At 39.7% G+C, this 26,446-nt stretch overlaps 2 protein-coding genes across 9 annotated transcripts; one reads left to right on the top strand and one right to left on the bottom strand.

Annotated features, from left to right (window-relative positions):
* LOC137493795 (protein NLRC3-like) lies at nucleotides 1-25,108 on the bottom strand. 8 transcript variants are annotated; one of them, XM_073908528.1, is made up of 9 exons: nucleotides 25,033-25,108; nucleotides 7,517-7,747; nucleotides 7,320-7,436; nucleotides 7,135-7,242; nucleotides 5,013-6,956; nucleotides 4,717-4,890; nucleotides 4,453-4,626; nucleotides 4,254-4,300; nucleotides 1-3,000 (listed from the first exon to the last, which is right to left on the bottom strand). In XM_073908528.1, exons 2-9 carry the CDS (start codon nucleotides 7,672-7,674, stop codon nucleotides 2,471-2,473), a joined length of 3,252 nt encoding a protein of 1,083 aa, XP_073764629.1. In that variant the 5' UTR covers nucleotides 7,675-7,747; nucleotides 25,033-25,108; the 3' UTR covers nucleotides 1-2,470. The 8 variants fall into 8 exon arrangements, with proteins under 8 accessions (XP_073764629.1, XP_073764647.1, XP_073764653.1 ...); XM_073908546.1 differs by having other exon boundaries at nucleotides 5,013-6,953; XM_073908552.1 differs by having other exon boundaries at nucleotides 7,135-7,239.
* On the top strand, nucleotides 12,646-22,428 carry sid4 (secreted immunoglobulin domain 4). The gene is made up of 9 exons (NM_001034182.2): nucleotides 12,646-12,937; nucleotides 14,934-15,080; nucleotides 15,232-15,366; nucleotides 15,628-15,806; nucleotides 17,524-17,707; nucleotides 17,956-18,066; nucleotides 19,054-19,122; nucleotides 21,450-21,716; nucleotides 22,188-22,428. The coding sequence occupies exons 1-9, from the start codon at nucleotides 12,886-12,888 to the stop codon at nucleotides 22,190-22,192; spliced, it is 1,149 nt and encodes a 382-aa protein (NP_001029354.2). The 5' UTR covers nucleotides 12,646-12,885; the 3' UTR covers nucleotides 22,193-22,428.
* Nucleotides 25,109-26,446: the final 1,338 nt, after the last annotated feature.

Genomic DNA, 26,446 nt, shown 5'->3' with positions numbered 1-26,446 from the left:
CACATAGTCAAAAGTCAGCTATATTGTCTATTTAACCACATGTACAGGTCATACAGAGAATCGAAAATCCATTGCTCTCACACCCTAAGTGCCTAACATATAATATTAATACAAAAGTAGAATTTTAGAAAGAAATTACAATAAATACAATTATACATAACATGTAATCTAAAAATATACATAAAAAAATAAAAAATTGTAAACAATACAATTACACTTAAGGGCATGTGGCAATGAGTGTGAACCAGAGTTGTGCAGATGTAACAGTAATATAATTGTACTAAATAATTATACCAAACCTGCCCCGGTCCCACACCAAGAGCTCCAGAAGTGTTCTGCAATACATTATGGAACTAATAATGTTTAGATAAGAATCAGCAAGAACTCAGATGAGTTCCTCCTACAAGTGTTACTCAGAGATGCGATGCCACATTTCACCACTAGAGAGAGCCATTCTCAACACATTTGATCTGACTGCTGGAAAATAAATCCGTGTACTGGTTAATGCAGTTTCTGAAGAAAACAATGCACTTTAGTTCTTTTAAGCTCCTGCATGAAGACTTGATTTGTAAATCAAGGCTGCTCATATTTTTATGGCAAATCATTATATGTACTTGTTTACTAATAATTTCTTACTAATTGAGGGGACTAATAATATTGACCTGATTTTTATTCATTGTTTTATTATTCCAGTCAAGCTAAAAGAAGCAAGAATTCCTCCAGATGAAACATAATATAATAAAGTTTTCTGCTTTCTACTTATCATTTAGTGACATTTGTAAAATACTGGATTAAACGGAAAGTTTAAACTTTAACCCTCTGCTGTTCTCATTATGATAGATCTATAAAAGAAGCCATTTTAGAAAAGTAAAACAGTCAAATATTTAAGGATCTTACACACCAGGACGCTTTTCATTTGCGTTTATCGTCAGGGTTTTCAAGACGTTTTTCCGGATTAAACCCCAAGCAATTTTCACTGGCGTCGAGCAGAAGAGTATGCAAAATCCCTCCTTGACATTAGATGGCGCTACACAACTTTAAGCTTCTGTCACCCGCTTGTAACAGAAGAGGAAGACAAAGTTGACACGCTTGTGCTGCATCCTAATTCGCATACTTATTTTACGCCCTAAAAGTATGTACTTTTTTTGTGAAGCAAAAGTTAATACTTTGAGTGTGCAACAGAAGAGTATGCAAGCTTTGGAACATACTACTTCCCCTTTAACAGATCGTCATGTTGCGTGGATATTCATTCATTCATTTTATTTTCAGCTTAGTCCCTTTATTAATCAGGGGTCGCCACAGTGGAATGAACCAACTAATCCAGCATATGTTCTACACAGCGGATGCCCTTCCAGCTGCAACCCATCTCTGGGAAACATCCACACACACTCATACACTATGAACAATTTAGCCTACCCAATTCCCCTATAGCACATGTGTTTGGACTGTGGGGGAAACCGGAGCATCCTGGAGGAAATCCATGCAAACACGGGGAGAACATGCAAACTCCACACAGAAACCCTAAATGACCCATCCAAGGCTCAAACCAGCGACCTTCTTGCTGTGAGCAAGCCTACCTCTTTATATAAGTGCAGTGTTGTTGTTGCAGATGAAATATAACACAGATAATGCGATTTAAATATTTTCCTGTGGGCTAGATGTTGAGCGTATATGCTGGGTTCAAATTAAATGCGAAATAAATTTTTGCACGATTAAAATGACATGCGATGGTCAACGTAAACATGCAAATGGTTGTAAATGCTCGCAGTGCAGTATGAAGGATGTTCACAGGTGTCAATTGCATTTAACATAAGTGACAAATTCACATCAGGGAAAAACATTCCGCGAGTAAACTAGGGCAAGTGACGAGGTGCTCTGCTTTGCTCTGCTCTGCTGAAGCCAGCATTATCAACAGCAGTGATATTGTGTTTTCTTGGTTACCGATGTAAACAAAGCAAGTGCTCCATTTACCAACTCTGATGTAAGATGGATTTTTCAGAGTAGGGTGGTCAAAAGTAAATTTAATGGGAGTAGTCGGGTCAGGTCAGGTAGAAGATGATTCTAAGAGGGCAGCGGGTGAACAAAGACTGAATATACAACGGGAGCAGTCAGGTGTGGCATAAAACCTGGCGGGAGCAAGACTAAAAAATCTGTCCCGTGCAGACCTCTAAAGCGCACAAACATTATCGGGAAATAAACGTTTTTAAAATTTCAGTACCGACTTGTACCAATACTTCTGACAACATTAGTTCAGACACAGAATAAACAGAAAATACCACAAAAACTTTTCTAAAAACAGACAGAGATGCATTAACATGAACTCCTGCCCCAATTATCTCTCAAATTGAAAAGTCACATATTTAACTACATTTTCATCCTATTTGCACTTCATCCTGACATCAATCATCACTTATGCAAATCCATTTGATGCCTCAGCAGGAACAGAACTAACATTTGAGCTGTTTAAGGTTCAGATATTGCTCAAAGACACTGAGAAATCATACACTCTGAACCCAGCATAGAGGGGTTCGGTGAATGTGGTGTTGAATGTGTGTAAGTGTGTGAGTGTGTGTGTGTCAGAGACGCTGTAGAAGGACACAAAGCCGGACGGCACGTCTAGAAAGACACCGACTCTATTAGAGGGCGGTGAAGGGGCGGTAATATCCGTTCTGTCGTTATTGTGACAAACAACATAACTGTTATCAGAGCAGAAGAGACTCCAGGATTTATCATTCCATCCAAACACACAGTCACTCACTCCTTTCCTGCTGATTCCTCTAGATGCCACGGCTATACCAGTCACCCGTCCGTTCCATTCAGCCTCCCAGTAACAGCGTCCAGTCAGAGTCTCTTTACACAGGACCTGAGGATAGGTATCGAACCGCTCCGGATGATCGGGATACTGCTGAGGATCTTTCACATGTGTGGCTTTCCTGTTTCCCTCAGAAAGCTGAAGTTGAGCGTTCGCTGTGTTTGGATCCAGTGTGAGATCAACCGCATCTAAACACAAGAAGAGAGATGAGAAGAGAACTTACAGGATGAGCTTTCAGCAGTCTCGGTCATAAGTGAAGTCTCCCAAACTACTTTCAAGAGGAGCACGTGATATGATTGCTTGTGATTGGTCCCCCATCTGTAATCATTAGCAAGCCAATCAGATCATTCCAAACTCAACATTAGTATTTCATCTAAGTTTACTCCCTTATCTTCATTTTTTGAAGACCTTAATTGTTTAGCAGCCTATTCCTCTAGGGCTGCTCTTGATAATTAAGGAATAGGCTGAACAATTTCGGGGAGTTCATGAGAACTACCTGATCTCAGACTGCCTTACATGCTCATTGACCAAGAAGGAGCCCTGGCCTGAATTATCCCCGAGCTCAGGGTTCTCTCCCGGGACAGCATGCCAAACCTGCTAACATTATAAAGCAATGTCTGAGTGTGAATTCCTGAATGAAAAGTGCTAATAATTTAGGCTAAAACTGTGGTTAAGCAGAATGGATGTTACACCTCAGGAATACATTGTTTTCTAATAATTCAACGGACCAGAGTCAATTAAGGCCTCGATATACGTCAAATCAAATCCAAGAATGAAATGAAATGACATTATTTTGAACACCAACAAAACTAAATATTCTTTTTGGGATCATTTCGGCAGTTTGAAAGATGTGTCAGTGTAACGGAGGCCAGCTAGTGAAGTGCTGTGCAGGTAAACCTCACTCCTCTGACCTCTAAAGGTGCTCTAGCGACAGACGCTGGAGGGCATGGTCTTTGGCCTCCTTGTTAGAGCAACCCACTCCCATGCGGAAGATCGCCGGTTCGATACTAGCTCGGAGCGGGTTGGGTGGCTTAGGACCGGCGGGGTTACATCTGCACAAGTACGATCACCCTTGAAGAGATATTGAAGACTTGGTGTCACACATTGGACAAGAAGTTCACCTTACCATGCCACAGTTTGTGGACAACAATGGTGCCATTCAGTGTTTGTCTACGGCAAACAGGAAACAATGTAAAGATGTGACCATGTGGAAAATAACAATGTTCTTCTCTCTCAGCTGCCATCATTATGTTTAGGAGTACATGCGAGCAGCGAAATACATTTACAACCTACTCCATTAAGAGGGTGTTGGAAGGTTCAAAAACAGTATGCTGTCACTAAACCTTTCCCAACTTCTTTTTGCCCTCAAAACAATACACCGTTTGAAGCGTACCCTGGTATATTCTTAGATCAATGTGTGTTTAAGAAAAACAAGACCTACATTTCCTCAATCCAGGTATGATCCTAGAACGACCTCCAAAATCCAACCTAGAAAGTAAATAAATACATACATTAATTTTCAATGACAGACGAAAACACCTTGGCAAGGAACTCTCAAAGAACCCATGACAAAGGTTTATTAGTTTATTATTTATCAGCCGAACTGATGATCGTTTGTATTCTGTTACTGCTCCACATACTTGAGTTTCTGCAGTGTGTAGTGTGTATCCTCCAGTGTGTGTCGGAGCAGCTGGACTCCTGATTGTCCTGGGTGATTGTAGCTCAGATCCAGCTCTCTCAGGTGTGAGGGGTTTGAACTCAGAGCTGAAGATAGAAAACCACAGCCTTCCTCTGTCACCATACAGCCAGACAACCTGCAGACACAAACACAAATCAGCAGGTTATTTTAAAGTTTGTATGGAATCTTAACCTGTAATTGTCGGAACTCAGTATGAAAGTCTCACCTCAGTATCTCCAGCTGACAGTTTGGACTCTTCAGTCCATCAGAGAGCAGCTTCACTCCTGAATCCTGCAGGTCATTGTTACTCAGGTCCAGCTCTCTCAGGACACAGTTTGAGGATTGAAGAACTGACGACACAATTTCACAATCCTGAGCAGAGAGATTACAGCCAGCAAGACTGGAAGAAGAGCAGAACAAATGAGAATTCAGTTTTACCTAAAACAAACACAAGATCTATTTATAAGAAATAAATTCCATTCAGGAAAGTTTCTTCACTGTAACACTTGGTCAAACACTCACAGAGCTCTTGTGCAGTTGCTGACGGCTGGTATCAGTCTTCTTCTGCCCTCATCTGATGTGTTGTATCTCTGGAGCTCCAGCTCATCCAGCACCTCCTCTGACATCTGAAGCATGTAGGCGATTGTTGAGCAGTGAGCAGGAGAGAGTTTCTTCTCTGACTGTTTGTCTGATTTCACAAACTCCTGAATCTCTCTGGACAGAGTCTGATCTTTCACTTCCAGCAGACAGAGGAACAGATTGATGGATCTTTCAGTGGAGAGTCCATGTCCATCTCTGATCTTCTCTTTAATGTACTGTGTGCTTCTCCTGATGCTCTCTGAGCTCTTCTCTGTGTGTGTCAGTAGATCCTGGAAGAGTCTCTGATTGGACTCCAGTGAGACGCCCAGCAGGAACCGCAGGAACAGATCCAGATGACCATTCTCACTCTCAATGGCTTTATCTACTGCTCCCTTATGCAGATTATGCAATAGATCAATAAAGTGTAGCATGTCAACATTTTTAATTATATAATGGTAAAACACATAGAAAGCAGCGAGGAACTCCTGAACGCTCAGATGGATGAAGCTGTAGACTTTCCTCTGCTGAATCACAGATTCTTCCTTAAAGATCTCAGAGCAAATCCCAGAATACACTGAGGCGTCAGAGACGTCTACGCCGCTCTCAATCAGGTCCTCCTCATAGAACATCACATTGCCCTTCATCAGCTGTCTGAAAGCCACTTCAGCAAGTTTGACAATCACTTCTCTGTTGGACTGCAGGAGTTTCTCTGGATCTCTCTCTTCATACTTCTGATTCCTCATGTTGATCTGAATCAGCAGGAAGTGGATGTACATTTCAGTCAGAGTTTGAGGGATTTCTGCACTCAGATCTTCTTCCAGGAGCTTCTGAAGCACAGTGGATGAGATCCAGCAGAAGACGGGTATGTGGCACATGATGTGGAGGCTTCTTGCTCTTCTGATGTGTGAGATGATTCTGCTGGCTTGATGCTGCTCACTGATTCTCTTCCTGAAATATTCCTCCTTCTGAGGCTCAGTGAATCCCTGAATTTCTGTCAGACGCTTGATGTATTTGGAGGGGATCTGATTGGATGCTGCTGGTCTGGAGGTGATCCAGATGAGAGCAGAGGGAAGCAGCTCTCCTTTCATCAGCTTTGACATCAACACAGCCACTGATGAAGTCTCAGTCACATCACAAACTTTCTGAGCGTCTGAAAACATCAGTGTGATTCTGCTTTCATCCAGACCATCAAAGATGAACACAACTTTACACTCCTCATAAATCTTGGGCTCCAGATCTTCAAGTTCAGGATGAAAGTCCAGCAGAAGTGTGTGAAGACTGTACTGATGATCTCTGATCAAGTTCAGCTCTCGAAATGGAAGCACAAACATGAAATCTACATCCTGATTGGCTTTTCCCTCGGCCCAGTCCAGAATGAACTTCTGCACAGAGACGGTTTTTCCGATTCCAGCGATGCCTTTAGTAAGAACAGTCTTGATTTGCTCTTTCTCCTCTTTAAAGATGTCATTGCAGTAGATTGGAGTGTGTTGGGAGTGTTTTGTTCTGGCTGTTTTCTCCATCTGTAAAACCTCATGTTCTTCATTCACTCCTTCACTCTCTCCCTCTATGATGTACAGCTGGGTGTAGATCTGGTTCAGGAGGGTTTGGCTCTCTTGGAGTTTGTTTCCCTCAAATAATCTCTCATATTTATTCTTCATGCTGGTTTTGTGCTGGTCTTTAACTCTCTGTAATTCATCATGTAAAGGTTTCTCCAGGATTCCAGGGTTCCCCTGCTGGTCTGCTGTAGTGATGCCGTCAGCAGAACCAGTAGAACTGGATCCCCATCTGCATTTCTTTCTGTTTTGAGGACAGTCAATGTCTTCTGTAGGTCTGGACTTGGAAACTCCACATCTGGACTGACTCTGGATCAGATTGTTTTTCTTTCTGCTGAGTCAAATGAGAAATATCAATTCTCAATCACAATAAAAAAAGCAAGTGAGTTAAGTATAATATATGTTACCAAAGAAATCCTTCATTCAACTTAAAAAAAATATCACTCAGTATAAGATTTACACAAGGCAAATCTGTATTTATGCTGTTTTTCAGTATCAGCATTTTGTCTTACCCAAGGTCAGAGGTCACAGCTCCATCACTGATGTTAGGAGGCATAACTATAGATGTAGTTCTTTTCACAGACACACAGCTGGGGTTTGGAGAGGCTGGTTTGTGCCTGCTGACAACAATCAACCCTCAATCAGTCTCTATTCATGTATTTAATGAGATCTATTTAATGTCAGTTGTTTGTTTTACCTGGGGTCAAAGGTCACATCTCCATCACTGATGTTAGGAGGCATAACTATAGATGTGTTACTCTTCATAGACACACAGCTGGCTTCTGGAGATGTTTCTTTGTGATTATTCAGTCTCCTATAGCATCAATCAAAGAATCGGTCAATCCCTTTGTAAGTTTTTAATGAAGTGTAATTGGTATCAGTGCTTTCTCTCACCTGAGGTCAGAGGTCATGTCCACATCACTGATGTTAGGAGGCATGACAATAGATGTGTTACTCTTCACAGACACACAGCTGGCTTCTGGAGAGGCTGTAGTTCCCCTCAGCTCCTCCTTCAGACTCATTTTAAAGGTGGTGTTTTTATCATCCAGCATTGCGTAGTGTTATGGCTCTGAGAGGAAGGAGCCATGTGCAGAGTGAGTGGGAACAAGGCAGTGAAGACAAACCCTGAAGGGAATTTTAAAGAAAAAGAAAATAATGTGATGAATTCAAGAAAAAACTACAAGGACAAGAGGGAAACAAGACAGGGTAAACTATGCTCAAGTCCTCCTGGGACATTCCTCTTCACGAGTTGTCAGAGTCATAATTATGACGTCGGTTGCGTTCAAGTCTCCTTTGTTGCACAGGATGGGATTATACCTTTGTTTGATAAATTCTAAGAAACTACAGGAGGGTTTGTTAACGGTACAGTATGGTTTGGTATGGGTCACCCTGACAAGAATTTCAGGGGGGTGCCTTGATGTCAAACAGACATCAAAAACTTTTTATTCATTCATTTATTTTCTTTCTGACTTAGTCCGTTTATTCATCTGGGGTCACCACAAACTTATCCAGCATACGTTTTATGCAGCGGATGCCTTTCCAGCTGCAACCCAGCATTAGGAAACATCCATACACTCTCATACACACTTATACACTACACTTTAGCTTACCCAGTTCCCCAAGGAAGGACTCTACCGTGCAATATTGTGGCCAGTGGTAATGCATGCCAGTGAAACGTGGGTATTGAGAACTCTTACGAACAGCTTCTTAACGCATGGGAGAGGAAGATCCTATTTATGGACCAAAGCGGGACCAAGATGAATGGCGCATAAGGAAAGATGCAGAAGTGGCAGACATGTATGCAAAGCCAAGCCTGGTCATGGAAATAAAGAGGAACCGTATAAGACGGCTGGGCCATTTAGAGAGAAACAGCGTATGTAACAGGCCAGCTAGTAAGTGCTGTGCAGGTAAACCTCACTCCTCTGAAGGTGCTCTAGCAACAGATGCTAAAGGCCATGGGTATCGACTCCCATGCGGAAGGTCGCCGGTTCAATCCCAGCTCAAAGAGGGTTGGGTGATGTAAGACCGGCGGGGGTATATTGGTGCCGTGACCCGGATGGGAGTGAGTGTAACAAATGCCAGCTAGTGAAGTGCTATGCAGGTAAACCTCACTCCTCTGACCTCTAAAGGTGCTCTAGCAACAGAGGCTAAAGACCATTGCCTTGTTAGAGCAACCGACTCCCATGCGGAAGGTTGCCAGTTCAATCCCAGCTCGGAGTGGGTTGGGTGGTGTAGGACCGGCGGGGTTACACATACAAGCTAAAACTAGAAGAAAGGAAACGTCCTGGTAGGCCACAAAAGAGGTGGTTAGATGATGTAGAAGATGCCCTACGTGTCCTAAGAGTGCATGCTTGGAGAAAGCCGGCTTTGGATCTTGAAGGCTGGAGAGGAGTTATGGAAGAGGCTCTACACTGGCCGTAGCGCCGCTGGAAGAAGAAGAAGAATTCCCCTATAGCACGTATTTGAACTGTGGGGGAAACCGGAGCACCCGGAGGAAACCTGCGCAGGCACGGGGAGAACTGACCAACTGAGGCAACTAACGCAGTCGAGGCTTGAACCAGTGACCTTGCTGTCAGGCAACAATGCTACCAACTGCGCCACCCAAAATCATTTTTAAAAATGCTAATTGATTTGATGCCGATTGCCTACTCTGATGTCCCAATGACATCGTCAAGGGTTTGACATAAACTTGATTTCATTTATTTTCTTTCAGCTTAATCCCTTATTTTTCAGGGGATTACCAGAGTGGAATGAACCACCAACTATTCCGGCATATGTTTTACCCAGCGGATGCCCTTCCAGCCACAACACAGTACTAGGAAACACCCATACACTCCATTCACACACACACACACACACACACACACACACACACACACACACACACACACACACACACACACACACACACACACGTGTAGCCACCTTGCCACCCTATAAAATTGATTTGCATTCTTTTATGTTTTCATGTCGTGTTTGATGTCGTTTGACAGGGTTTGCTTTTCCACTGGCAACAGTTCCCCTACTTGGTAGTCTTGTTGTATGTCAAAAAGTTCAAAGAAGAAATCTGTACAGACTTATCACATCTTTTACACTCTCAAGATCATCATTTCAAAAGTAGATCAGCATCAAGAGTGTGTGAACAGAGAGAGGAAGCGATGCCTCAACCCCGTCCACCATGCAAAATCAAATAATTCAACTCAAGCGAAAGATTCCTGAGGTGAAAAACGTCCTGCAAGTAAACCAGTGCGAATGGTGTTAGGCTACATCTGATTGTCTGATTGGATTGTTGTTCCAGGAACATCACAGATGTCCTACTTAGGGAAAATTACACCAAACCTGTTGACATACTGTAATGAGACACTAAGCAACAACTTACCCTCTACTCAATATTTTGATGCCGTAGTAAAAGTAACTAGTTAAAGTGACTAGTGTGTACTTTACATTCCAGTTTAAGCAAGATGTAGTCCCTGGTTTATTTTGGTTGACTTTTTCAACACATGTCTAATCTGCATTTGGATCATTCTTGCTTTCGCCTTGCATGAACTCTGTCTTACACCACAACTAGAAAAACTGGTTTACAAGAGAAACATCACAGATCACAAGGTGCATGACGGCATTTCACAACTGTTCCTGTAAGTGCAGCAAACTTTAAATAGATATTTTGGTTAAATAAAATCAAGATATTCAAGAAGAAGCATAATTAAATCCACACTCATCCACACTCACCCACCTGGTGTCATTTTATAGAAGATTTGAAAGTACTTTATAGTGTACTGTATACTGTTCAGCATATCTTATTTCTGATTTTGAGTGTAATGTAATAACATGTACCCTAAATAAAGTTGCTTTGGATTAATGATAATCTTGAAAAGCGCTATACAAATAAACTTGAACTGAATTAAACTTTAACAAGCCTTTTTTTTAAGCCAAATACAGTAAACCATTTTGATTTTTGTTCCAAAAGCATTGTAAAATCATCAAGTATCATTAAACATCATGTAAAGTTTTTGTTCCTATAAATTAAAATACGGTGTAAAACAGTGTAATTTGTAATTAAATGCTTTTAAACAATCTACCGTACAATCACGGCACTAAATACCACTGAAGACGCCTCTTCAGGTGAACGCCTTAGCCATTTGTTGACAGGCTGAGCTAATATGAATGAGTGAATTGTACACCTCTAGATACATAATCACATCAATGTAAACCGCATGAGCTGTAATACGAGACATAGCTTTAATCATATACATACCACGAGAGATTATCCACCTGGCTAATGATGTTGCTCAGTCCATTTCCCTGTCGAAGACAGGCGCATTATCTTTATACCTTCAGACTTGTTCTACTTCCTCAACTCTTTTTTTTTCTTAAGAAGCATGCTTTGAAAAGAATCTGGCCCGTTTGCTGTTTAGAGGGTGTGCTCAGGTGTGTTGCTGTTGTTAAGCAACTGAGGCTGCCGTAGAGCCACACCAAGCTTTCACTTTCTGAGCTTTTGTGTCTCCCAAAATGTCTGCGTACACACAAAACCAGTAAAGCTGACTACACATGAAGCAGTCTATATGCCAGACCAATATGTGGAAGAAAAAAAGAAGAAAAAAAGAAGACTTGCGGTGTGTCCCAGACTGCTTTCCAGTACCATTTTGAATGCCCTTCACTGGCTTCTCCTGATCTCATTCCCTCAGATGGACGTCATTGATTATGGGTGGGTTCCATTAGGAAGTGCTCATCCCTATTCCCTAATACAGTGGTGTCCAAACTTTATCCTTGAGGACTTCTGCACTGAAGAGTTTCACTCCAGCTCCAATAAAACACATCACTTTCCAGCCTGACCAGCTGACCAGAGACCAGGGTGGAAATGGCTGGAAACCAGCCTGGAAGTGACCAAAACGCCTCTAAAACCAGGCTGGTCAACCAGCTAAAACCCGCTAACCATCCTAGACTGGTTTAAGTTGGATTTTTCAGCAGGGTATACAAACATACACTGGCAGCATGGTGGCTCAGGGGTTAGCACTGTAGCCTCACAGCAAGAAGTTCGAGCTGGTTCGCTGGTTCGAGTCCCGGCTGGGTCAGTTGGTGTTTCTGTGTGGAGTTTGCATGTTCTCCCCGTGTTGGCGTGGGTTTCCTCCGGGTGCTCCGGTTTCCCCCACAGTCCAAACACATGCGCTATAGGGGGACTGATCAACTAAACTGGCCGTAGTGTATGAGTGTGTGTTTGTGTGTGAATGAGTGTTTCCCAGTAACGGGTTGCAGCTGGAAGGGCATCCTCTGCAATCCACTGTTCATATGAATCTTTAAGTTTGTTTTGGGAGTCAGATTTCCTCCACATGTACTAAGGAATGGAGTCTGCTGGAGTCACAGTCCTGAATACCGTCTCATTACACAGCCAGACATGAGCTTATAGATGTGAGTGTGGGAGCCGCAGAGGTCACGGTAAACGCTGAATGTGCTCATGTAGGCGTAGAGTTTGGGTTAATGTACTGTAATTATCATCTTCTTCACATCATATAACAAAAGCAGCCCATGGTGTGTTTGCACTTACATGAGGTCTTGATTGGTTAAATAAACACTCGGTGTGTGTGTTTGTTTACAGTCTCATGCAGAGAGAATGAATGTAGAAACACACCAGAGAGAGGAAAATCAACAACAACACTCGCTGATTACTCATTGATGTCCTTACATTTCTTCAGTCTTACTATAAAAATGGATCTATAACTTCAATCATACTCCAGAGCTGCTGAATGCTGGATTCTGATTGGCTGCTGGTCACTCTCAGGTGACAGATAAAGTAGTTCCGGCAGGTATAGAGCACATTATAGCAGCATATCACTCCGCTAAATGATTAGAGTTATTTGACAGCGACAGTGGTCAGAGATCTGCTCTACTGTGTCACATTTGATGTTTAGAGTTTCATCATCTGCAAACACAAGTCCAGAGTCTGACTTTCAGTGTGTGACTCTGTGTGTGTGTGTGACTCTTTCTGTGTGTTTGTGTGAAGTTTCTATGTGACTGTGTATGTGTGTGCAATTTTGTCTGTGACTGCGTGAATGTGTGTGTGTGTGTGTGTGTGTGTGTGTGTTAATGTCTCTTTCTTTCTCTGTATGTGTGTGCAAATTTGTATGTGACTGTGTGTGTGGGGGGGAGAGTGGGTGTGTGTGTGTGTAAATGTGAGTGACCGTGTGTTTGTAAGTTTCTCTCTCTCTCTCTGTTTGTATGTGTGTGTGTGTAAAGCAGATAACAGATACTGAGAGTTCAGTTCAGTCATGATGAAGCTCCAGACAGCAGCTCTGACTCTCTCTGCTCTCCTCTGCGCAGGTCAGACTCTTTCTGTTCATTATGAAGTTGTGAATATCCAGATTATTTAATACTACTACTATTATTGTTATTATATTATTATAATTACACCCGTTCATGCTTCTTCCTTCTGTACTATTACAATGCTTTGTTCAGTCAGTATTTATAGTTCTTAAGTGATTGTTGTTGTTGATTTTGTCTGTTTTGTGTTCATTATTTGTGTTATTATCTCTAAAATGTGACTCATAATCCAGCGTCTCACACTTTATTTACTCAGCAGTGCATATATCTTCTTTATTTGTTCTTTATTTTGCTTTAGCTGCTTCCTTCAGCATTTTATTATGGGTCAGTTCACCCAAAAAATAACATTCTGTACAGAATATATTTCAAATATTACTCTATTTAAATGTGGTGTGTATTGATGTATTTGTAGCCTAACTTTAAATTCTTTTAATAGTTTTGTTTTAGAAATTATCTATTTAATTACTCACATTTGCAGCAGTTTTTGTTAGAGATAATGATCTCATACAATTAGAACTGCTGCTTTGCTAATATCACACTTTAAAACAACTAAGTGCTAACAATACAAAAGTTTTTAAAAAGCATTAAAAAGTACAGCGTATAAAGAAATAAATCAAAATTAATTGAATACAATTAAAGAAATAAAAACAACAGCATTAAAAATTGCATATATAGAAATGCAACAAAACTCATTTAATAAAATAGTGTCAAAAAGTGTTAAAACTCATAACAAAAACACAGTATAAATATAAACAAATTTAATCAAAGTAAAAACTAAATTAGTTTAATAAAAATAACAAAAGTATAAAGCAATATAAAAATTTAATAAAACAAAAAATAAAAAACAAATTTAATAAAGAGTAACCAAAGCATAACTAAAAAGTGAAAATAAAACAAATTTAATAAACTAACAAGTAAAATCTAAAATAAAAATAAAATAATTCAATAAAATAAAATGTAAATAAAATTAAAAGCAAAAACAGAAGCAAAACAAAAACAGCAAATGAAGTAGAAAGAAACGCATTTAATTAGATAAAAAAACTATTAAATGTAAAAGTAAAAACAGCATATAAAAGAAATATGACAAACCTAATTTATAACAACAACAAAAATAAAATAAAAATACAGGACAATAAAAATATATAATAAAAACTGATCAAAATATACTGCTGTGCTAAAGGCCACAGTGATCAACAGCTGATAAAGAGCTCTGTTGCTGCATTATTCTGTTGCTTTTACTGTGAGATTAATAGAGGAGTATTAATGTACTCGATTACTTGTATCAGTAATGTGGTAAATCTGACTCTGCTCTAATCAAATCACCTTAAAATAAAGAAATCGAACAGATTTTCCTGCTTTTCGTTGCTTGAAAATGTGGAGTTTGATTAGTGTTTGTTTACCAGAGCCGGACTGAAGGTCAGCGAGAGCACACAGTTCATCTCACACACATCTGATATTAAAGGGCACCTATTATGCAGAAATTACTTTAATGCAGGGTTTAACCCCAGTACTGTGTGTGTGTGTGTGTGTGTGTGTGTGTGTGTGTGTGTGTGTGTGTATCTCCAGCACCTCTAGTGCTCAGCAGTACTTAGTTGTGTTTGTTCTAATCAGACTTGATGCAGAAACACTTTGATTGACATTCTCCCTTTGTACGCATCATCAGAGGGGGAAAGCCCCGCCCACTAGTGCCCATCTCTGCATCTCATTAGCATCTCCAGCAGCCCTGAGTGAGAAGCAGCCGTCTGTCCATTCGCCATTAGAGTGTTTGAGCTGCTGAAGATGATGTCAGCATAGACTAAGAGGATTATAGATGTGGAGTTTTAGATGAACAGAGACAGGAGCGACATAGACCGACACAAGCATCAAGCACACACTCACACTGAAGCACACACACACACACCTGACCAGCACTCACACTAAATACACTGCTGTTTTACACCAGTGTGTGTGTGTTTAGGGGATGCAGTGAATTAGTGTGTTTGTGTTTGGTGTTTAGTGTGTGCTCAGGCCCCCAGTGTGTCGGTGCGTCCACGCACTGCTGCTGTGCGTCTGGGGGAGACGGTGAGTTTCCAGTGCCGTGTGACCAGCGGAGCTCAGCCGGTGATGCTGGAGTGGAGGAAAATTAACAACCAGCCACTGGGAGGTGTGTTTATACAGCGCGCACACACACACACACACACACACACACACACACACACACACTGAAGCTGAACTAAAGAACAGACGTCTCCTGATGTTGTTTGGATGGGTTCTGACGTGTATCTGTGTGTGTGTGTGTGTGTGTTTGTGTTCAGATAATGTGAAGATTGGACCTGATGGTGCCGTTCTGACCATCGCTAATGTCCGGCTCAATAATCAGGGTGGATATCGCTGCATCGCCACTAATGCTCAGGGGAAATCCACCGTCACCGCTAACCTGAGCGTCAAGCGTACGTCTTCAGCTGCCGCAGTCATATTAGAACTGATCATGAGTGTGTGTGTGTGTGTGTGTGTGTGTGTGTACTATACACATGAATGTGTGCTTATATGTATATGTGTGTTTCCTTGTGTGTGTTTGTGCATGTGTGTGTATCTGTATCTATGTCTGTATGTATATGTGTGTGTTTGCTTGTATCTCTGTGAGTGTGTGTGTGCTCATGTGTGTGTCTGTTTGTATCATTGTGTATGTATGTGTGCATGTGTGTGTTCAGATCCTCCAAAGGTGCGTGTGTCCCCCGTGGGGCCCCTGACTCTTCGAGTAGGTGAAATGGTGACTCTAGACTGCAGCGTCTCTGGAAAACCTCGGCCCTCCGTCAGCTGGATCAGACGACAAGCTGGAGGAGAGACGGAGCTCGTTTCCACGACGACAGACTCCACTACATCACTACAGGTGAGAATTCATGTCTAAACTCCACGACACGATAAGTGCAACCTAGCAGCGATAAAGCCGACTGGTTGTCACCTTGCGTCAGGTGCGTATGATCCCATCTGTGCCAACAATCTGCACGTAAACACAACCGAAACAAACAACTGTCAACTGGAAATCTTCATCAAAGGATGACAGGCTCCAGACCAGTAGGGGGCAGTGTCTGTACTGTTATTACACATAGAGAAACTGGAACAAGTTCTGCACACATACACACTGCGAAGTCGAGGCCACACTAAAATTTGAGTAAAGTAAATTCTGTCTTACGATGCAATGGAAAGGTGCGGGATAAATTAGGTGACACTGATAAAATGAGTGATTACTCCATATTTTTAATTTCAGTCCTCATATGTCACGTTTTGTTTATTTATTGGTGTATTGGTACATCATTTGGCAAAAAATTGCAAGTCACAACAAACAAAGCAGCACAACTGATTCTCACAAATGAAATGTCAAGTGGTTTTACCAGCCTGATCTCACGAGGAACAAAACTATTTTACGTTTTGCCATTTAGTGGCTAAACTGGTACGACTTCATACGCAAGTTCATTAGTATGAAAATGTGTAATTTTAGACGTGGCACCAAACCTCAAACCCTAAACCCAACCCTCATTGGTAAATGAAGAAAGTATGCTAAATTGTGAAAATGAGATTGTACAAATTAAATTTTTATAAATTCAAATTCGCCACTAAATTAAAAAGTTACGAATTGCCGTGAGATAGCGTTGCGTTTAACTTGAAATTGTTCCTCTGCTTTTAACCCACCCACGATAAATAAAAATAACAGTTGTTTTTTTTTGGTATCTTAAACTGTAAATATTTTGCATTAGAGTTCAAACACAATATTTAGCAAACGAAGATGGTTTGCTTTGTCTCGTCCATATGACCTTAGTAAAAAAAATAAATAATAATAAATTGTTTTATTTGAAATGCAGGATGTTGGGCATGAAATTTTTTTTTTCTCCACAAACTGCACATGATTTTTATTAGTCTCTGCCTTATCTTTTTAAAACATACAGATTTTTACACAGCTCGTCGTTATGAAAGCATGGTGTGCTCTGATTGGCCGAACAGCTCAAGCATGTGACGGAAAAATTTTACAACCTTGAAAAAATAAAAAAGTTCCAGAAAATGCAGATGATCAAACTGATCAATTAAATAAGCCAGCGTACCAGATTTATAAGGTCTTATTTAATAAACAAAGTAGTCTCACTTTCAACTTAAACACACAGTGCCTTCACCACATGGTGGCGGTAGCAACAAATCTACAAGTTACGTCTTTTTTCTTTTGCGCAAATATTTGAGTGCTGATTTGACAAATTTCTCACAAATTAAGATTTCGATTTGAGTTTGAATTATGTATTTTAGGAAAGCATAAAATATTTTATAAAGCTTATCTCTGAGTTTGAGACTTACGAATCTTAAATATGCAACTATACAACAACTTACAATACGTTAAAGACAAAAAAAACAAGAAATCTTATCAGTGAATCGATTGACCCCGTAAATGCTTCCTGTCTGCTGTGAACCCAGCATCACATCACTCACTCTAGATCACTTACGAGATGATCTTTGCGTGAATTGTACTTTATTTTTAACTTACGCAGATCGAGACGCAATTAAAAGGTGAATTCCATGTGCTCACGGTAAACTCACGAACCACACGCGTCTGCTTCTAACAGGTGACCATGGCGACCGCAGAAGATGCTGGGATGTATGTGTGCCGTGCTCAGAATGGGGAGGGGCTTGCTGAGGGGGAGGTGGAGCTTGTGATGGAGGGCGGGGCTTTCCCGCAGGCTTCAGTGAGTGAGACGGAGCTGACGGCGGTGGAGGGTCAGAGCGTCAGCATGCACTGCCAGGCCTCCGGTAAACACACCATCACCAAAACATCTATCTATACCAGAGGTGTCCAAACTCCTGGAGGGCCGATGTCCTGCATAGTTTAGCTCCAACATACAGCTGCGGCTGGATCTCTTCTAAACTCTACCCTACACACATGCTTTTGATGGTCATTTTGGTGTTTTATTAACGCACTAACAGGACCCCCATCATAAAGCATTTCTGTTAGGGTCTCCAGAGCTGCAGATCTCTGATTGTGGGTTTGTGGTCTTCAGGTTCTCCAGCTGCAGTGTTATCATGGTCGAAGCTGCGAGCTCCTCTGCCATGGCAGCACAAGGTGGACGGAGGAACACTGACCCTCAGCAACGTCGGCCGGCAGGACTCAGGTCAGGCCTGTCATGATTATTAAATAAATATTGTTATTTAATTTAATGGAGATTTCTGCAATTTCTTCAATGGCCACAAGAGGGAAATGTAAATTAAAATACAGAGGCTTCATTCTTAATGCGCGTGCATTTTACTTTCACTTTTAAACTCGCGATCGTGAACGAGACAGCATGTGTATATTGCAGTTTTACAACGTCTCTCTACTAAAATATCGTTTTATAATCTTCAAACACAGGCAATGCTAAACATTTGTTGTTGAGAAAGCAGAAAAGAATAATTAAATATTGCTAATGTCTTTTTTCCCAGTTTGTTTGTTGTAAATGTACTGTACTCCATTATGCCACAGCTTGTTATTTGTTTCTAACATTTACTGAATGCAAAAAAATAACTAACATTTAAAGGTGCAAAGTGAAAACTTGCAAGTACTCTCAATTATTTAATATTATTTAATTAAATATATATGGCAATATATGCAAATCACATATTTAACATACAAGTTCATGCTTGAATATCACAGATATACTTTATACATCTGCATATTTTAACATGCATTTCAAAATACTGCAAAAATAGCACTTTACTAATTCTTTTTTAATAGTTTTAATCATTAATATGCGCATACATGTTCAAATATATGAATTATAATTTTAGATTTACAGTATATGTTTACATTTGGACAAACACAGACAAGGACAAAATTACTGGCACCCGTCCACTGAAGAAAGAAAACCCCACAGTGGGCACTGAAATAACTTCAAACTTAAAAAAGTATTGATTAATAATAGAAAACAAATCACTGCAGACAAATTAAAATAAATCAGATATTGCTTTTGAATTGTAGCTTAAACAAAAGCATTGAAAAAGTGATGAAACTGGGCTGGACAAAACACCTTTGTCCATGTTTCTATTAGATTTCTGTGTGAGCTGCAAAACAGACAATAAATTACAATGATTAATGCAATAATTATTATTTCTCTCTCTCTCAGGTCAGTACATCTGCAATGCCACCAGTGCCCTGGGCTTCAGTGAGGCGTACGTGCAGCTGGAGGTGGACTGTGAGTCTCCAACACACACACTCTTATCACCACTGACCTCCACACACACACAGACACACACAGACACACATCTGAGCCTCAAGCAGGATCCAGAATCAGCCGGATGTGCTGGACTCTGAACACATCCAAAAACATCCAAATGTTTGCATGAAAAGCTGCACGTAAATCCAGCAGGACTTGACAAACAGAGCAGCCTTTGAGCAATAAACTGACTTTACAACTAATGAAGGGAGGAAAATGTGCATTGAAAAACAAACAAATGCACAAAGATGAAATCATTTCCAAAAAAATAGTGTTTAGTGACAAAAATTAAGCCAATTTTAAAGTTTTTAAAATACTCATTTAAGTCAGACAAACAGCCCAAACAAAAAATATATCACAAGGTGGTAAAGCAGCTGAATAATATATTCAGAAACAAAAAAGCAAAAACTAAATGTGCTTCAGCATCATAAAATGCTGCGTTTAACATAAACATGTTCCTTCACAGCTTGAGTATGAAACTAGCAACAATATACAACAAACACGAACCCTTCATGAAATAAAGCATCTGAATTATCATTCAGAATCAATTTGGTGAAACTCAGCACCCAAAAAAACTGCTCTTTTGGATTACCATAAGTTTTTAAACAAAATCAAAACAGAACAGCTGCTCAGACATTACATTTATCAGCAATTTTCAAACCAAGCATCAATTAAACGTGGCACGTCAACAGCTTATAGAATGTGAGCGGTGTTTACTCATAGTGCAAAATCTGCTGCTGTATACAGCAGATAAAAATATGTAAAACCATAAAAAATAATCAAAGATTTTTTTCTGAGCAATACAACACTATACATTTAAATAACGTGCCTAGAAATAAGTCCCTGTGTCTACTAAACTCATCTATTTAGTTACACAGATGACAAAAGTGTACGTATTTATTTGAACAACAAGCATAGTAGTATTAGTAATAACAATTAATAATAGTCACGCTAATAGTCTATTGGCCTCTTGCATGCACACTCAGTCTACAAGCGCCGGATTAACGTAAGGGCTAGGGAGGGGCTGAAGCCCCAGGGTCCACGAAAGGGGGCCCTTGATTGGCTGTAGAATTAATTTGCACTTTGACGCAGAAAATGTCTCTTTGCGTTAGGCTTTCTCTTGTCGATAATGTGAAGTATTTCAATTCACTGCTTTTTAAAAACTCTAGCTGCGTTTCCGTCCAAAAATGTGAATTAACTTTATGCGCAAAACTGGATAATCGCATTAAAGACGTGAATAAAGCAGCGTTTCCATCCAACGAGTCAAAGCGAACAAAATAGTCACTTCCTGACTAACTGGCGCCAAATATCAACAGTAAAAACAGAAATTGCTGCGGTAGAAGCTGCGTGAATCTTTTCTTTATTTAAAAACTGAGAATGGTGTGAGACGCGGAGCACAGACGCTCGTGATTCTGGAGGTCTTTAATAATATAATAACACTAATTCTGAAATGGTTACGGCATTTTAGAATCACCAAAACAACATTGCAGATGTTTTATAATGTGCTCAGCCTGCTGGTTTATCCATTCACACATTTTCATCGTCACATGATCTCTTATAACATCACATGATCTTTTTAATGCACATACTGGAATTTGTAGGGTAAAAGGGTTTTCATCGTAATTCATGCAGATCTTTTCTTATCGTATAGGTGTGAATGTGTTTTTCTATGCACATTTTTAAAATTTGGTGTACTTTGTGTACCTCGTACGCATTCGGTCTCGGCTTTTGCTTGACTTTTTTCCAGTCTGGCATCTCGCGACACGACGACGCATCTTCTTTATGGCGGTTGGTTGGCATTCACCAATCCCACAAATGCGTTGCATATGTAAATAGGAAAATGTGGGCTAGACTGCAGCCAAAACTAATGACTTACAAAGTAACAGACAAACGCATCAGATTGTAACGATAACAGAGTTACTATATTTAAAAAGTAATGCGTTACAGTGTTAATTACTGTTAAACGTAATGCCGTTATGTTAACGCTTTACTAGTAACGCTTTATTGCCCAACATTGCTTATGAAAGTAATATTACATAACGCATAATAATAAAAAGAATAATAAGAATAATAATAATTACATTGCGTTAATTGTAACGTTGCCCACATCACTGTATAACAATATCAACAGCAAACTACTCTAAATGCGCAACTGATTCAATGGTTGCCTAGCAACATAAAACGCACAGCACACTTCTTTTTTTCCTGTCAACAATAGAGGCAGTTCTCTGAGAAGCGCGTTTGGTATGATCATCCTCTAACTTTTATTTATGTTGTCTATTAACTGCTGTGTATTTCCTCCTCAGCTCCTCCATATGCCACTGTCCTGACAGAAGTGGTTGTTTTGCGTGTGGGAGACGCTCTCCGCCTACAGTGTCTCGCTCATGGCTCTCATCCAATCCGCTTCCGCTGGATGCGTGTGGGCGGAGCCTGCATGTCAACGGGAGCAGAGTCAACAAAAGACGGCCTTCTGAGGATCCCGCAGCTGAAGAGCTCGGACAGCGGCACCTATAAATGCACGGCGACCAATCATGTGGGCTCCAGCGAGGCGCTCAGCAGAGTCACGGTCAAAGGTCAGAGAAAATCACCACTATATTGACCTTATTCTCCACGCATGAGCAGCCATTTTAATCTTTTTGGCTCGACATTTCTGATTTCATTAACTTCCATTTATTTTCAGACGTTAAAAACGTCTCTTTCTGCTGCTTGATGTTGTAAACCAATATTTTTGCATTATATTATTCTGCTTGGTCTGTATAGTCATGCAAACACTTGTTTGTAGAGCGAGTAGCTTGACCGTTTTCTGCCGTGTATTATTCCTAGTCATTTCTCCCATAGGCGACTCAATCGTAAGTTCTAAAACAATCGCAAAAACGAGCGCACTTCAGCATTGAAGATTAAGCTCCATAGCTGTGGTTCTGATAGTTTTCACATATCGTCACGCATTATAGGAACGCCCCCTGGTGGGGAAAACATTACTATCTCCTACTGACTGCTGATCTTCATTCAGTGCTGAATAAACATCTCACTTTTTCTCTCAACAGCTTAATTACAGAGTGACCAGCCGATCTAAGAATCCTGTCCAGTCACTTTAAGGACATTAAAGACTTCAGATCTACAAGAGGACGAAGCTCAGAGGCAAAACATTAGTGTAAAGTCTTACTCTGGTGTTCAGAACGCTGGAAAACATGTTTTGTCTGTTTAATACTCTACTATTTTCTGAAATGGCATGGAGTAGAGTGGCACTCGAGTTAAACTAATGTATAATAAAGTTCACAATAAAGAGTGTGTGTTTGTGGAGTTTGTGAATCTGCTGTTCGTTATTAAACAGGGAAATAAACATCTATTGGATTTCTATTAGAGATTTTCCAAACGATCAGCCAATAATCGCATTTGATGACTCGATCGGTAATCTCCAATCTGGCCGATCTCATGATTCGATATCAGGGGTTTGTTTATGAGTCAATAGTTGGAGATGAGCATAGTACTGAAATAGTCTTGCTTGTATTTCGATCTTTCTACATGACGTCACTTTAGAGTTATCTGACATTTTCATCAAAATTGAGTTATAGACATATTCTTATTGATTGACAACTTATTTACATTATGGGATGTTTTTTAGAAGTACTTTACATTTAAGACCTTTTATTTAAAAAACAAATGTTACACACACACTGTTTGCTATATGGAACGCAAAAACTTTGAAGCTCAATATCTCAAAATCATTCAGAACACAGAGAGAACCTTATAATTGCGAGGTGACGATATAACAAATGAAAGTTCTGTGTTTTGACAGCTGCAACTCTGACTGGAATTTTTAAAAACTTTTTTTAACATGAATATTTAATAATAAGACTTCTTGTAATATACTAATTGCAATATAGAGTGGTTTATAGGTCTATTTCCTTTTAGTAATGAAGTAATGGATTCATAGGTGTGTTGCATTTAAACTTCTTATGCACCAAATACGTGCTCCAAACTTGTTCTTAACTGAGACATGTTGAATTCTTCTTCCACCATTTCCAATGTTTCTAAATTGCGTTGTCATTTTTCTTACAAATTTTTATATCTGTTATATCATAATCTGATGTGGTTCATTCCGCTGTGGCGACCCCTGATAAATAAGGGACTAAGATAAAGTAAAATGAATGAATGACTTATTTTCTGTAAAGCTGCTTCTGGCCATGACACGTTCACATCTAAATGGTTATAAGAGACGTGTTTAAGAGATTATATGCAGCATCCGTCATTCTTATTCTTAGGTAAAGCAAGATCTTCTCTTAAAGGGCACATAGTTTATAGAAAATGGCAGACGTGAAATGACAAACTGAGGATTAGTTGATGCGTGCCTGTCAATCAATATTGGTGGGCGGGGGGAAATCGCACTCCTACATCAAGTTGGGGTCAATCTAAAAACCGCTCCAATTGGTCCACTGTTTTTTGTTGTTAAATTGAAAAACAAAAGCACTGTGTGTGTTTATATCAGCCCAATATGTCTGTCTATACACTATACCTAGACACATGTCTGTCCAAACAGTTTGAAAAGTATATTTTTCACCATAGGTGCCCTTTAAGGTTCATATTCAGAGGGAAAATGTGCTCAATGCATTAAGTGTGAAGCATTAGAATCGGTATTCGGTATCGGCTGATCACCATGGCAAGGAATCAGTATTCAGTATCGACTACAAAAATCCTGATGTAAAAATCCATATAGCAGGACTTATGATATCTTGGAGCAGTGAACATGTCAATTTCTTCAAAATTTAAAACGGCATCTTTGGATATTTTTCCTGCTGGAGATACTGAAAAAAGTAAAAAAAATCTTACACATACCTTAGAAACGGTAATACACAAAATTTTGGTGGTTTTAAAACCTTGACTTTTCCAAACCAAATACCTTATCATCCTATGTCTACAGACAATATTCCAATTTTCTTCATTATAATATTTTCTAATTCATTAATTCAGCCTGACATGTTCACTGCTCCAAGATATCATAAGTCTTTCAAAAAAATTAAATATATTGTGTTCAAATGGGAATAAAGTCTTTGTTTTCTACCCAGACATTTAAAAAGAATATATTTTAAAGCAGTAATCACAAAACGGTAAAACCGTGATATTTTAATCTATGGTTATCATACCGTCAGAATCTTATACCGGCCCATGCCTAGTCTGTACTGATGAGGAACTGACAAAGAAGACGAATAATGAAATTCAATTAAATTAGTCAGAAAAGGACATGCACATGCTCTTTATATTGCATAAAATAAATCCAATTAGAGATTAATTGCAATCTACTGTATGATGTACAATTAAAAAGTACTTTCCCTCACAACAAAATGTTTTTTTTTCTTTTTAGAAACACTTGAGCATAAGTAAATCATGAGGTTTTTTGGTGAACTACACCTAATACATTATCTAGTCTGAACACTAACACTTCAACATGAGCAAAGACACTCTTATAAACCAAAAACTGAACGTTTACTGTACAAGAACAGAGTCACACAGAACTAATCTATTATTAAAGAAAATAACATTTTATTTTGCACATAATATTGCACAGAAATAAATGTGTGTAAATATTTATTCAAAACAGAGCAGGAATATTATATAGATATTATACAGAATTACAGTATCACACTCATCATTTATATATATACACATATAAATAGGAGTTACATAGTAAAATACCTGAAAAGTAAGTTAGTACACCCTAAACGCACAAGTATATTGATGCAAAAGTTACACACACCATGGCTAAAACACGGCTACTGCTTAAACACACAAGAGCGAACGCTTCATCTGAGCACATTTAAACACTGTAGGCAGAAAAATAACAAGAACATGAACAGATAAATCAGATTAATAACTTCTCTCAGCAACACTCACCGTCTGCTTTTCTTCAGTGGTTTTCGCGCTGGACTGGAAAGCGTCACAACAGCGCCTCCTGACGCACGAGCGACGCGCTCGGCTCACTCCACTTCATAGCTTTTTTCACGGGGTCGGGGTGGGTGGCGTTGTTCTTTTCTCTAATTCAATAAACTTAAAACTTTTTTCATTTCCGAAATTTTGTTTTGATCCATATTTCAAGTGTAAAATGTGGGATAACCAGCACTGTTGTTGCAGTGGTTTGGACTTGTGATTTATAATTTAAATTATGATCTCCCCCCTCCCTACTAGTTTCTACATGAAAATAACGTCTAAACACAGTTTGAAGTCGGACATTTTAACGATCAAATTCAACAATCAAAAAGAAAATATTACAAACAATACAAACATAGAATAGAAAAGGAAGAGAATACACATTAACATGTTCAGTAGAAGTCAGCGTATTCATGAACCTGACTAAAGCCCCTTTCACACATACAGACCTTTCCGGAAAATTGCCGGCAATTTTCCGGAAAGGTTGTATGTGTGAACAGGTCCTTTTTGAAAATACCGGTAAATTCGTTCTGGCTATTTTCCGGAAAGAGAAGTTGTAACATTACCGGCAATTTGCCGGAATGCTGCGCTGTGTGAACGCAAAAGGAAGATTACCGTAATAAGCGCGTGCACGTCTAGAACGTGCTGACGTGAGACGTCTGCTTTAGCCAATTACAACAGTCAGACGCATTTACGTCCGCGCGGTTTGTGAGAATAAAAACCTTTGAATATTTTTCCAGACACATTTAGCTGCTAGAAGTTAGTCAGATCACGTTTATATGTTCTTCTTTATGCCAACTGTGTAAATAATCATCGATGAGATGCTTATGATAAGCCGTTGTTTGTTTACCTTCAAGCTTTGCGTGTGCCTGTGAGCGCCTGCACACGCAAATATTATGAACATCTCGACATGCGAAAGTGATCCTGCGAAAGTTGTTCACAATATTGATCATCCACAGAGTTTGTAATTTAGGCAAATGTTTACAAATACAAGCGCAGCCGTTAAAGCTCATTTGTGGTGAATGATGTCAGAATTTACCGGTATTTTGGAATGGATGTGTGAATGCTCTTTTCCGGAAAATTTCCGTAACGTCCTCGCCTGTGTGAACAGCGCTTTTTTGAATATACCGGTAAAGTCGTTCCGGAAATTTTCCAGATATTTACCGGTATCACTGTGTGAAAGGGGCTTAAAGTGAGCTGCGTCATGGCGTCATTTCCAAGATGGCGGCCGTTTTGCGCGTAGCTACCGTGAAACACAAATAAACTTTAAAGTAGTTTAACAGTGAATCCCACAAATAGTTTATTTCTACGACAGCAACTCTTAAGTGCAATATAAGGTGTTACATTAGCCCATACATCTATACTTTATTTGTTTTTCCAT

The sequence above is a fragment of the Danio rerio genome, chromosome 1 (assembly GCF_049306965.1).
Source record: "Danio rerio strain Tuebingen ecotype United States chromosome 1, GRCz12tu, whole genome shotgun sequence".
Taxonomy (NCBI): Eukaryota; Metazoa; Chordata; class Actinopteri; order Cypriniformes; family Danionidae; genus Danio; species Danio rerio.
This window is presented reverse-complemented; position numbering and strand designations above follow the sequence as displayed.